This window comes from Equus caballus, chromosome 16 (genome assembly GCF_041296265.1).
Source record: "Equus caballus isolate H_3958 breed thoroughbred chromosome 16, TB-T2T, whole genome shotgun sequence".
NCBI lineage: Eukaryota > Metazoa > Chordata > Mammalia > Perissodactyla > Equidae > Equus > Equus caballus.
In genome coordinates this window covers 52,597,920-52,612,069 of record NC_091699.1, presented here as the reverse complement: position 1 = coordinate 52,612,069, position 14,150 = coordinate 52,597,920, and the positions used below count along the sequence as shown (strand labels likewise).

The 14,150-nt window shown below is 42.0% G+C and overlaps 1 protein-coding gene across 4 annotated transcripts in view; it reads left to right on the top strand.

Moving 5' to 3' along the window:
• The window catches only part of LARS2 (leucyl-tRNA synthetase 2, mitochondrial), a 165,808-nt gene that overhangs the window by 13,741 nt on the left and 137,917 nt on the right, over positions 1-14,150 (top strand). For all 4 annotated transcript variants that reach the window (XM_070237846.1, XM_001500836.5, XM_023620580.2 and 1 more), the window contains exons 4-5: positions 9,036-9,127; positions 11,947-12,007. In XM_070237846.1, coding sequence (XP_070093947.1) covers positions 9,036-9,127; positions 11,947-12,007 — 153 coding nt within the window. The remainder of the gene's footprint in view (positions 1-9,035; positions 9,128-11,946; positions 12,008-14,150) is intronic.

Here is a 14,150-nt window from a genome sequence, read left to right as displayed (position 1 = left end):
CATCTGCTGCCAATCCTCCTCTTTTTGCTGAGGAAGACTGGCCCTGAGCTAACATCCATGCCCATATTCTTCTACAAAACTGGCCCTGAGCTAACATCAGTGCTCATCTTCCTCTACTTTATATGTAGCATGCCTGCCACAGCATAGCTTGCCAAACAGTGTGAAAGTCTGCACCGGGATCTGAACCGGTGAAACCCAGGCTGCTGAAGTGGAACGTGCAAACTTAATGGCTGTTCTTGAATGGAGATACGTGATTCTAAGGGACACTAAAAATAGCCTTATAAGAAGTAAAAAGTGGAGAGACCCATGAACCAAGCCTTCTCTCTTCAAGGCCACCATTGACCTCCATGGATGTGTCTCTGTCCTCATCTTTCTCAGCCTCAGCAACATGTAATACAGTAGACCATTTTCTTCTCCCTGAAACACTGTACCATCTTGGCAAGAGACTCCACTCTCCAGGTTTTTCTCCTGCATCTTGGCTTCTTTCTCCCAATGTACTCCACAGGTTTTTCCTGCTCTACTCCATCTTTGTATACTCTTTATCAGGTTGAGAAAGTTCCCCTTTATTCCTAGTTTGCTGAGAATTTTGTCATGATTGGGTGTTGGTTTTTGTCAGATACCTTTTTGGCACCAATTATGAAGATGATATATGGTTTTCTGCTTAAATCTGTTAATGTGGTGTATTATGGTGATTGATTATTTTAAAAAATATTAAACCAACCTTGCATTCCTGGGACAAATTTCATTTGGTCATGATGTTTTGGGGTTTTTAAAATTTATATGTTGCTATATTCAATTTGCTGATATCCCTATGTGCATGAGGGCTATTGATCTGTAATTTTCTTTTCTTGTAATATTTTTGTCTAGTTTTGATATCAGAGTTATGCTGGCCTCATAAAACAAGCTAGGAAGTGTTCCATTCTTCCTATTTTCTGAAAGCGTTGTGTATGATTGGTATTATTTCCTCCTTAAATGTTTGATAGCATTCACCAGTGATGGTGTCTAGGCCTAGAGTTTTCTTTGTGGGAAGTTTTAAAATTACAAATATTGTTTCAATAGTAGATAGAGGGCTATTCAGATCTTCTGTTTCTTTCTGTGTCAGTTTTAAGAAGTTGTGTTGTACAATGAGTTTGTTAAACCCCAGCTCAGATTCTGTTCCACACTGCCTTCTCTTTTTTTCTCTATCCACTTTTGCTAGGTAGTCTCATCTATCATCATTAGTTTAAATATGATACTTTAAAAAATTATAAACATTTTCAACACAGCTGTACAGAGAACATTATCACAAATACTCAGACCTGCCATCCTGATGTAATAGATATCACCATTTAATCATATTAGCCTCAGCTCTTTTTTTAAATGTTACAGATACACTTGTGCCTCTCCACAATCAGATTCCAATCCTTCAATTCAAAGTAACCCAAAGTTAGTGTATATTCTTTGTCCTCATGTTTTCATACTTTTACTGTAGATGTTGTTCAAGGAGACATATACACACTTATATCTAGTATTGTGTGTTTTTAATTTTATATAAAAGATATCTTAATAGTCTGCATATTTTCTCGCTCACTAGTTTATTTCAAGATTTATCCTATATCTCTATAGAGTTAGTTCATCTGTTATATGTGCTGTATAATTATGGCTATTTAATTATCCATTTTCATATTGATGGAGTTATAGGTTGTTTCTGAATTTTTGCTCCAGTGAACATTCTTGTACCTGACTTGTTAGCCTGTGAGAGAAGTGGCATTGCTGGCTCATAGAGTGTGCACAACTTTAGCATTTCTGCATCTTGCCAAATCACTTTCCAAAGTGTTGGTGGCCAGTTTATATTCCTACCAGCAATGAATGACCTTTCATACTGCTCTACATCCTTGACAACACTTAGTAATGTTAGATTTTTTAATCTTGGCTAATTTCGTATACAGAAGATGGTATCTAACTGTGTTTTTAATTTACATTTTCCTGATTACTGTCTTAATGAGGCTGAGATATTTTCATATATTTATTGTCTCTTTAAGTTTCCTATTCTCTGATTGGCTCAATCACATTATTTACCAATTACTCAATTGGGTCATTTGTCTTTTTCATATTGCTCTTTAGGGGTTCTCTCTGTAGTCTGGATTAATGATTCTTTGTTGGTTAAATGCAATTCAAATATCTTCTCCCATTCTGTGGTTTTTCTTACATTTTGTGAGGCTGTAATTTGGTTTGAGAATGGGTGAGAATGATGACTTAGAAAGTTCAAGGTTGCTTTTACTTGGGTTTCCTCCCAAAGCAACAAATAAGTTGTGCAAAGGAGAGAAAAGAGACAAGAGTGTAGAGAGATCATTGAGTCCCCCCTGCTCTTGTTGTAGTTCATGGAGATGTGCCTGAAAGCCATGGCCATTACAGTTCTCCAGGGAAAGCTAAAGTCACCAATAGCTGACCCGACCGTGGACATACACACAGATTAGATGTGGACTTTATAAGTGGAGAGGTAGGTGGTTCCAGGGTGATGAGTTGATTAGGAATTGGGGCCTTTATTGGCGTCGTCAACAGCGATGGTGATACTTGCCCTAGCCACCTCCCAGATTTGTGGCAAGCTTCATGTCAGGTGATCAATGAGAAAACTCTTTAAAAACAATAATGCCATTTCCCAGTGTAACCCAATTAACAGTAGAGATAATAAGGTAGTCCTCAGTTTGGATGTTTAAGCAGGGGCCATTTGAAGCCAGAGATAAATTGTTTTCTTTCAGGAATCAGAAAAGGCTGCACTGTCAACCCGTGTCTTCTTAAACTCGCAATGTCTGATGACGTATTTAAAGCTTAGCACCATATGGGGTGGTTTTGTTGTGTTTTCATGTGTTATATGCACAGGTGGTTGGAAAATAAAATTATGCACCTCCCACCTCGGCTGGCACCTTCTGGGCCAGAAGCCAGGCGATTAAAGCATCAAGGTGCTGAGACCCCCTCACAGAGTTTGGCTTGGACTAATTTGTCTCAGGCCACAGGCCACCAGGCGCTGTCCAAGTAGAGTTTTTGCTATTCACTGCGGAGGAGGAAGGAAATTGAGGCTGTGTGTCCAGCAGCTGCACGATCATAATGTAATTACCCACAAATATCAGGAAGCGGGGGGCGTTCTTAGCAAGTGACCCATAATGTACGTTTCATCAGTTTTCAGTTTGCCAGTTAGTCAACAAGTGCTGATGAAGTGCCCAGAGAGTACAAAGCGTGGCGTTTAGTTTTCAAATTTTAAAATCTCTGTAGCATCTGAAAGTAGAGAGTGGATTTCCAGGGCTCGTCCTCTCAGATGTAATTTAAGGGGAGAATGAATTCCTGGTCCAGTGTCTTCATTGGAAACTGGCTGAATTCTCTGCCTGTCACGTCCCTCCACGTTCCCAGAGGAGCTCTTCCGCTTTGGGCCTACGTGCTTTCATTCGGATTCTTTACTCTGAAGTATTTGTTTGCTTTTGATCCCCAATCTGTATTAATGGTGGGTTATTACAGTTACTAAACAAAATTAAATGTTGTGTTTCTCATTTCTTGGAAATAAAGTGTTGAATCTACTCCAGAGAAACCATGGCATTCTCTGAAAATAGCAATTTTTTGAGAAGCAGTAACCATGGTTGCTCTCATTTAGAAGCTGAATTGGTTTCAAATATAAAGTTTTGTTTTATGATGAAAGGGAGAGGAGGCTGTTCCTTCCTAGGGAACTGGTTGGCTCCTTCATAGTAACGGTTGTGCTTCTTCTCTCTCCATTGGGAAGGCAGACGACCAGCTGCCCCAGCTTCCTTCCCTTCTACCTCCAAAGTCTTCTTAACTCTACTTGATCTTGCTTCGTACATCGGAGGAAGAACTGTATCTTTGCCTGGTCTTTTTTTCCTTCTTAAAAAAAGTATTTTTAAATTGTACATAAAATTCCATATTCGTCCTTTTGAAAAAAGGAAATGCAACGTAGGTAAGGCTGCAGTCCCCTTTACCACCCCCTCCCCCACTAGGCCCTTCTGGACAGGATCCCTGGCATTTTCCAGGGTAGATTCCTCCAGAGTCTCATCTGTACATTGCCATATGTAACTGTGCTCTCTCTTGTACCAAATCGGCTTGTTATCCATCCTGCCTGCCAACCCTGAGACACCTGCGGCTCTGCCTGGAGGGAGGCCCTGTTAGGGTGAGCTGTGGGGATGTGACCACGTCCACACCAGAGGCTGGCCTAACCATAGTTCCTGGGCCTCACCTCCTGGCCAGCTCTGTCTGCCTCGCCAGGGCTCTGATCCCTGTGTTTACCTCTCGTCAGTAGCTGGCCCTGACTCCCATTTGATATCTCAAATGGTGGTAGGTTTTGCAGGCATGCTAATGTTCCTGTGCTGGTCCCTGGCCAGTTTGCTGTCAACTCCGTCCCCTGCTTTGCTTTGGATGGCAGAGGGCAGACCTCTGCAGGCCACATTTCTCAAGCTCTGGTGTCAGCTAGCCTCTGGCTGGTGTCGGACGATAGAAATTCCGGCAAGACTGGAGAGCAGGAGGAGAGGAGAAGCCAGGGAGTTCCTCTCTCTCTGCCCTGGTTGGCGTCGTCTTCGTTAATCCTGTTTCAGCTTCTGCAGCTGTCCTCGGCCTCTGGGCTCTGTTAACTCCGCTTCCTCCCTTCGTTCTTTCAGTCTAGAGGTGCTGGGGCTGTCCCGCTCTTCTGAATTCGGGGGTGGTCTCGCTGTCCTCTTGGCTTCTCACTCATTTTAAATGCTTAAGAGTATTTGTTAGAAGAACAGCTGGGAATGATGGTTTTTCACACTCTGGAAGTTTGTTGTATGGATTTCCAAGTTCTAGCTACTAGGACTTTTTCTTGATTCCTTTTCTGCAGAAAGCACTCATTTCTAAGAAGAGGCTAACTCCTAGGGAATTGAGAGGGATCAGGTGGCCTGAGCACCTGATATTGGGGTTTTTTAAGGGTAAATTGCCTGGTTGGCACATGTGAGCTCTAGGTATAGTTGCTTATGGAACTGTGGAAGGATTAAATCAAGTTATGGTGATAGAAAGAAAGGAATAGGAATTTTAGGACTAAAAAGGATAGTTCAGAGTTCTTCCAGTGAATATTTTGGATAGTCTTGGTCATAGAGAAATCACAGATAAGAAAGTAGGCATCATATACCTGGAGTGGAGGTATTTGATCTGGACGATGTAAGAGGCCAAGAGGTGAACGAGGCTGGCAGAGGAAGCACCTGGCGTGGTATCTTTTACATGAATAGGCTATAACAGTTTGACAGCAAATGCAATCTGCTGCCTGGGGGAAAGGGACAAGCTTTGCTATTGTGTAATCCTGTCGTAGGTCTTCGCTTTGTTCCCCCTTGACACCAGTGAATCATCTTATAGCACAAAAGTGAGTTCTGCACTTGGTCACTGGGTCTCTGGGAAACCCCGTGTAGAGAAGTGATGGGACCCTCTGCTGTTTCATGGGAGCATTTACTCCAGCGATCCAGACCACGAGTGAAAGAACTATCCTGACTTCAAGATGCAAAAAGGCCTTCCCACAGGCTGTATGCTGGGGCAGACATTGGGTTTTTGTTAATTTTTGGTAGGAATATGAAATATTAAGAAGCTTTAAGATTTTTCAACTTTATTTTCATGGACAGCTTGGGTAACATGTGAGCTAAGAATATCTTTTCATGTTAATTTCATCTGAAAACAAAAATAGAACCGAATAAGTATATTACGTAAATCCAGACTGGTTTTTTTTGCGACTGTCTCTGTATTGGCTTTATTTAAAAATATGGACGGTACCTAACAGAATGTTAATAGGCAGAAACATTGAACTTGTGCCATTTTGGCAGTTCCAACAAAGAAACCAAGTGGTAATTAAGTTTTCCCTTTTCTGGTGGAACAGTTACACAACAGTTACATTATTCTGCCATTGGAGCAGCCCTAGGAGATGTGAAGCACAGCTGGAAGCTGCACCCCATGTTGTCCATGGAAGTACCACAGAACTTTCTAGCAATCCAGCACAAATCCGCAACATAGGGTTGTTGTGGGTTTTTTTGGCTTTTGAAAATTAAAAAGAAAAAGAAAAACTGTGAAGCTTAATAGTTAATGTAGGGGAATGTTTTTCGTCTATGGATTAAGCAATACTGAAGAGAAAGCAGTATCCTAAAGGGTGTTTGTTTTAATCAGGATTCTTGGCTACCAGGGACTGAAACCCAGCGCAGATCAGCTTAAGCAAAAAAGTAGGTTTTGTTTGTTTTTATAGATCTTAGCGTAACTCACAGAATCAGAGGAAATATAGGAACCAGGGCCTCTGGGATTTGGACCAGGTCCTTGAAGCACGTCAGTATCCCCAGTCTCTGTCCACCTCCCATTTCTGCTTCTCTCTATGTTCCAGCTTTATTTTCTCAGACGTCTCCACCAGGTAGAAGGCAGGGCTGCCTGGAGTCCTGGTCTCATATCCTTGTTTCTCCTGACGAAGGAGAAAAGAGAGAAGAGAATGTGCTGTCGTCATCCCAGTCCATGTTGCACTGCCCCCTCGACCCCCAGACTCCCACCAGCTCCAGACAACAGACAGGCCTGGAGAAGGATTCAGGCACGTGCCTCCCTCTTAGCCAGAGGGATAGGTCTTGCGACTGGCGGTCTGCAGCAGGACTGTATGAAGTTGGAGGAAGAGCAGTTTCCCGAAAGAAGGGGAGGATGCTGTTTAGAAGGATGAAACTCTTTGGGTCTGCCACATTTAGCAAGAGGAAAAGAGACCTCAGGTCCAAAATATCAACTGGCTTTGGTTATGTCTAGTCAGGTTCCTAAAACTACATAGAATAGATATTCCCAGGGAATGTTAGAATTTTTTGAAAAGACATACACACACACGTCTTACATATTTTGTATAGATGTCCGTGATATGTTAAATGAAAACAAAAAGCAGGTCATAAAATAGTATATAACAGGTTCTATTTCCATAAAATAAACCAGCCCTATATATGTGTTCATATGTTTGTATATCTGTGTTTGAGTGAGGAGAAAGGTATGGAAGGATACAAAGGCTGGTGTTGGTGGTTACATCAAGGAGTTGAGAGTAGGGATTGGCGGGGGGCGGGGAGAATCAGCTTTGCCTTTATATATAATGTATTGTATCATTTCACTTGTTAAAATCTGCTTGTGTTGTGTTCGTAATTTGAGAAACATCCAATAAAGGAAAAAGAAGAGGAGCCTATTCAGGCTGACCTCAGGCGGGGTGTGGGTGCAGGGCCTGAAGGTAGAGAGCTTGGGAGTCCTGTCTTCTTAGGCTGGAAATCCAGGGCTTCCCAGATCTCCCACATTCCCAAGCCTGGGAAGCACAGCAGAGGACGTGGCAAACCAGCCTGTCTTGGAACAACAGCAAGCTGGAGAGATCCACAGTACTGTTTGTTCACCAAGCCTATATCCCTTCCAGAAAGCAGATCTGAGTGGGTCAGACCCACCACCACCCCTAATATGGCAAAATCTACCAGGCAGTGTCCTTGCCCAGGGCAGTCAGAGGCAGGGCCCTCCTGCCCAGCACTCCCGTGGCTGCCGTGGCTCAGGGACGGCCCCTGGCCGAAGCAGCTGTGGCAAGAACGGCTGGGCTGCTTGAAGTGAAGCACCTGATGTGAGCTTGACTTATGTGGGAAAGAAGAACTGCCGGGCCCCTTTTATGGAAAAGAGGGCCAAGTAGCTGGCTGGCCTGTTAAGTCTCATGGTCTGTTCAGTTTGGTTAAGGACTTCCCATGCCTGCTACAGAGTCTTGTCATAAGTAACCCACCCCTAGCAATGTACGTGGATGAGGACATGTGTGAGGTCAAGGTGTCCCCCTACCTGTTATCAGAGAGCCGCCATAATAAATGCGGTTGAAGAGACGTGGGCTGAAATCTTGATAAGGGAACTGATGATGTGCGATGTCGTGAGGTGCTGAAGATCAAGCAGATGACAGCAGCTCCACAGCAGCCAGCACTGCTATTTATTGGCTGCCTGTACTGTGCTGGGCACCATGCTGGGCGCACCACAGGCATCCTGGCGCTTGATTCTCAACAATCCATGGTGGCTGCTCTCAGTCACGATTAATAGCTGAGACTCAGAGTAAGTAATGTACTCAGGTCCCACTGTCAGTGAATGGCGGGCTTGGGTTTAGGACGTTTCCTCTCAAACCGCACAGCCTCCTGAAGAGTAAGCCTTTGTTAGCATTTCCCACTCACTAGCCTAAGGAGTCAGAGTGGTTCTGATTTTAGATGCAAGGTCTTTGTTCTTGAGATGGAATTTTTCCATCAGACTACTAAAATCCAATAAGAAAATATGGAAGGGTGTCTTTAAGACAAGTGGCTCCAAGCACTGGGAGGGGCATGCCTGTTATCTTACTGCTACCTTACTGGCTTAAGGTAGTTGCTTCTGGTGTGACCTAGCTAGGCTGCTAACTCTTGCTGGCCACAGTTGCTTATTCTGTCAAATTAAAGGGGTGGAGGAGGAGGACGTATCTCAAAAGCCTCTTTGAGCTCTAAAATCTTAGGATTCCCTGTTCTTCAGAGAATGGAAATATCTATCAGATGATTTGAAATGGCTGTTGCACACTTGAAAGGTGGCTAGTGCAACTGAGGAACTGAATTTTTAATTTTAGTTAAAGTTTAAATTTATATAACCATATGTGGCTAGTGGCTACTGTATTGGACAGCACAGCTCCTTAATTGGAAAATACTAACATGAGATGAGCATTTTAAATGCCTATACATTTTTATATACACATATTTTTAAAATTGAAAGAAACTTTTTATAATTTCAGAAAAACAGCTCGGGTTCATTACAGACAATATAGACAAGAAAAAGAAGAAAGTAAAAGGTAGTCCAAAACCACCTACTCAGAGATAACTGCTGTTGGCACCTTAGTGTCTAACCTTCTGAATTTTCTTCTATGCTTATGTCATAGGTAGCCAGCTGGCTTTCAAAAGCGTAGTATAGAATCATCCAGAAAGGGATAAGACGTTAGTAGGGGAGAATGCCTGTTTGTTGCCCAGAAGAGAGTACTGAGACAGGTTTTAGCAATCTGCCGGGGCTGATGTTTCTCTTCTGGGTGCTAGGTCATCAACCCCATGGGCTGGGATGCTTTTGGACTGCCTGCCGAAAATGCTGCCATTGAGAGGAATCTTCATCCAGAAAGTTGGACGCAAAGGTATGTATTTATAGGCATATTCAAGCACTAATATACAGAAACTTAAAAAAATTTTTTAAATCTGTGCATGAGAAATAGAAAGCAAAGCAAACAAAACATTGCAGGCTGCCAAGCGATAAGGAGAATTGTATCTATTGATGTTTATCTTTTAGTGTGCTGTGTTCTTTTTTTAAAGATTTTATTTTCCTTTTTCTCCCCAAAGCCCCCCAGTACACAGTTGTGTATTTTTAGTTGTAGGTCCTTCTAGTTGTGGCATGTGGGACGCCGCCTCAGCATGGCCCGATGAGCGGTGCCGTGGCCATGCCCAAAATCCGAACCGGAGAAACCCTGGGCTGCTGCAGTGGAGCACTCGAACTTAACCACTCAGCCAGGGGCCACCCCCTAGTGTGCTGTATTGTTATCTAAGAAATCTCAAAGAGGGTTTTGGGTATCGATTCATGTGTTCATTTTGATGCTTTGTTATTTACAAAGTTATTCTTCCATTGAGTATTTGCATTTGGAAGGGAGAAGGAGGAGAGGGTTGCATTTGTTAAATTTCTACAGTACCTCTCATCTTCTTGATGATAGTTTGAGCTATATCCAAATTCCACATTATAATTTTCTCTGAAGACTCTGTTAATGTTTTGCCTTCACTATTTGGAAGCAAGAAGAACTTAGACATTCAACACAAAAATATATGGCCAGTTTTTTCTGGGTGTGCTTTCCTCCGAGGGGGAAGCACTCTCAGTCCCACCTGTGCCTCAGGCTTCCATGTACAGTCAGGCGCCGTATAACAATGTTTCAGTCAACAACAGACTGCATATACGATGGTGGTCCCATAAGATTAGTACCATGTAGCCTAGGTGTGTAGTAGGCTATACCGCCTAGGTTTGTGTAAGTATACTCTATGGTGTTCACACGACAAAATCGCCAAATAGACGCCTTTCTCAAAACGCATCCCCGTTGTTAAGTAACGCGTGACTGTACTTATGGGCCAGCAGTGCCCATCCCTCTCCCTCCTGATGAAGTCTTGAGGCCCTCATATCAGAACCCAGCAGAATGTTCTGGGCTCACTCCATCAGCCCCTTTCACAAAGGTCTGGGGCCTTTCCTTACCTCACCCCTCAGACATGTAGAAGGGCAGTTCCAGGCCTGTCCCCTTTGTCCTTCAGCTCCCTTTGCTTTATCTTGGCCAACGCTACATTGTATAAACATCTACTGTAACATCCACTTCTCTTTTTTCTTCCTAACCCCTAGTTTCTACTTTTTCAGTTATGGTTAATTCTAGGTTAATGGGAGTGATGAAAAAAGGAGGAAATGATGATCAAATAAAATGGATCAAATATGGCATAAATTTGATGTAAGCTAGACCAGAGATTGGCAAATTATGGCCCATGGCTAAATTTGGCCCTGTTTGATTCTGTAAATAAAGTTTTATTGGAACACAGGCACACCCATTTGTTTACATATTGTCCATGACTGCTTTTGTGATAGAGTGGCTGCTTTCATGATACAGAGTTGAGTAATTGTGACAGAAACCATATGGCTCACCAAGCTGAAAACATTTACCATCTGGCCCTTTACAGAAAAAGTTTGCCAACCTCTCCACTGGAGAATAGCAGTTAAGAGGATAGCCCCTGAATCAGACCACCGAGGTGCAAATCCTGCCTTTCCTTCTTGCCAGCTTATCACCTTGAGCAAATTACTTGATGTCTCTGTGCCTCAGTTTATTTATCTGTAAAAGAGGGGTAGTCGTAGGTCCTGCTTCATGTGAATGGTTAAAGATTAAGCACTGTCTTAGTCAGCTGCTATAAAAAAATACCCTAGTCTGGTTGGCTTAGGTACAACAGAAATTTATTTCTCGCGGTTCTAGAGGCTGGGGAGTCTCAGATTGAAGCGCCTGCAGATTTGGTGTCTGGTGAGGACCTGCTTCCTGGTTCATAGATGGCCATCTCTCTGTGTCCTCACATGCCAGCAGGGGCAGGGGAGCCCTCCGGGATCTCTTTTATAAAGGCACTAATCCCATCCATGAAGGCTCTGCCCTGTTGACCTTGTCACTTCCCAAAGGCCCCACTTCCAAATACCATCACATTGGAGATTAGGTTTCAGCATATGAATTTTGAGGGGACACAAATGTTCAGACTATAGAAAGCACTTTTCTGCAAAATGCTTAGCACAAGGCCTGGAATAAAATAAGCTATTGTTAGCTATTCAGAGATTACCTAGAGAATTTTTTCATGGCTTTTCGTATTTTCAGTCTGCTTCAACTGAGAGGATGCAGTAGAAATGAATTAGTCCTTTTTCTTTAATGAAAAGAGAAGAAAAAAGGCTGTATTTCCTTATTTCATATTATATTGAAGTTGATTAATTCACTTCTCTCCCTTTTTCCCAATTGTTGTACAGTTTTAGATTTTACGTTTTGATTGACAAAGCAGATTTCTTTTGGATTTCTACAATTTGTGTGTTAAGGTCTTTTCTCTTCAGTCGACTTTAAACTTGTCAATGCTTGGCTTAAATTTGTGCGAAATACAGATATGTGGTTGGGCCCGGAGTGCACATATCAAAGGGGCTGCCTATCTGAATGGCCAGAGGAATGGCCACGCCTCAGGGCTGGTGTGGTTTCTAGTAGATTCTGTATTAGTCCCTAGAATAGGTGTCTTCTAATATGCTGATATTTTCGTTGATTCTTAGTGATTAATTTTTTTTGCCAGGACAAAACAACACTTAAAGCCCTTTTGAATAATCCAGACTTTTACAGTTTCCCTTCATATTCTCAAAGTGTCGTTTTTTTATGGCTTTTCCCTCCTCTAAAAACCGAACTCTCTTCCCTTTGTTTCACAGTAATATTAAACACATGAGGAAACAGCTTGATCGACTGGGCCTGTGCTTCAGCTGGGATAGGGTGAGTCTGCCTTTTTCTGGAAGGTCTTCATTTTAATGAAGGTCCTGATTGCACACTTACTCCACGTTCCTTCTCTTGGGTTGGGATAAGGGAAGGGAGGGAGGCAGAAAACAGGAGGGCAGGATGAGCATTCCAGAAACAATTTGCCTGAAAATGAGTAATTTTCTGTGGGATTAAGCTAAAAGAGTGAACTTCTTATTTAACTTCACAGTTGGCAATGATTTATGTGTGGACAAAGCTTTGCACAAGGATTTCTCCTGTTCTCAGCAATAGTTTAAAAAGAAAGACTGTTAGAATCTATCTAAAAGTGATTAAATGTCAACCCATTTGGTCCGTTTAGGTAATTAGGTGTTAAGTTGATTGACCATTTATTTACCTTTTGTTCCAAGTATGAAGTTGACAGCCCATAATGAGTTTTCACAGATAGCCATTCGTATAAAATGCTTTCAAACTGTATTAAACCAGTGGAGAATTCCAGACCTGGGAAGAGTTCACTGAAGACCACCTGGATGTTAGGAACACTCACGCTAAATATGAACTGAGCCCTTCAAAGCTCTGGCCAAAGGCCCACTCCTTAGACATTGATGAGTGATCTGTTAGGTAAGGTAGACTCCTGCTTGTCCCCTCCACGAAGGGCCCTTCCAATGTCATAAGCCCTCTTGGCATCCCGTTTACTCCACAGAATGATTGAAGTTTTCATTGCTGGGCCTGTCAAGTTCAAATTCACATCGTTTTACTCATGAAAAGCAACTGGAACAAATCCAAATGAGATTTCCTTCTCTTCCTCCCCCAACCGTTTTGTAAATGATTGAGATTTGATGAGTACAGTGAAAAAGTGCAAAAGGCAAACACATTTGAACAGTCCTTGATTTTTTCTTTTTTTTGGTATCTCCTTTAGGTAAGATCATGAGCTGAATCAAGTTCTAATTGCACCACTGATGCCATTTTTACCACTGACTTGCAAGGTCGCCAGTGTTTCATTTGGTGGAGGTGTGAAAAGTCCTGGCACCTGGGACAAGGGGCAGTAAGGAATTGCTGATAGAGAATGAAATGCTGTCTAATGCAGAGAGAACTAAGTAATGTCCAAAGCTCTCTAGAGATGAAATGACAGATTCCTTGAGGGCAAAGATGGACTTGTTAACCCTCTAGGATGATAACTAGCCTAGTCCTGCACAGGAATGTCAACCATCAATGGTTCAAAAAATTAATGGATTATTTTCCTTATCATCATAGAAGATTAGAAAGTACCAAAAAGTGTAAAGAAGAGCATAAGTCAGTGTGGCTGATTTAACATCCTTATATGGTTCCTTGCCGTCTTTTATTTTGGAATCATAAATATCTATGTAATTTACTTTTCTAAAACTTAATTCATATACGTATTTCTTAATCTTGCTTTTTTTTACCCACTATTCATGAAAATTTTCCCATTTTATTAAGTATTCTTTGAAAAAGTGACTTTTGATGGCTGTATAGTTTTCCGTCTTATGAATATATCATTACTTATGTATCCTTTCCCTTACTATCATACATTTAGATAGGTTTATCTGAGGTCTTTCTATTATAAACACGGGTTCTCAATCCCTCCTGTGCAGATCTGGAGTTCAGAAACTCTAAAAACTGAAAGCTTTTTCATAACTCACTTGACTGTGAAACCTGACCTGAACTGATGTTTATCTCCCTAGGAATGAATGTCATATATTTCACTATAGGAATCGTAGTATAATTGACTACCAGATACTCTCCCAGACCTAGCTGAGTGAATACGCTATTATCTTTTAGTATCCAAAAATGTCAATTCTGAATCACATTCGACTGCAGGCATTTGAGATAAAGGATTTTGAACCTACAGTGCAATGTTGTAGATAAATGTCACAGTGTTGCTACCACTGTCTAATAGTTACTGAGCACTTACTGTGGGCCAGGCCCCTATAATTATCTCTTTGGATCCCTAGATCCAAATGTAAGTACTTTTATTGACATCATTTTATTGCTGGTTACCCAAGTGGCAGGGCTGGGCTAATCCACTGGCCAGTTTGACTGCTATGTTTATCCCCCATACCTGGGGCAGAAATCTTGGTACACATATTTTATTATTTAATATGAATTCTTAAAAAAAGCCATGAACAAGTTTAAGGCTTATGGT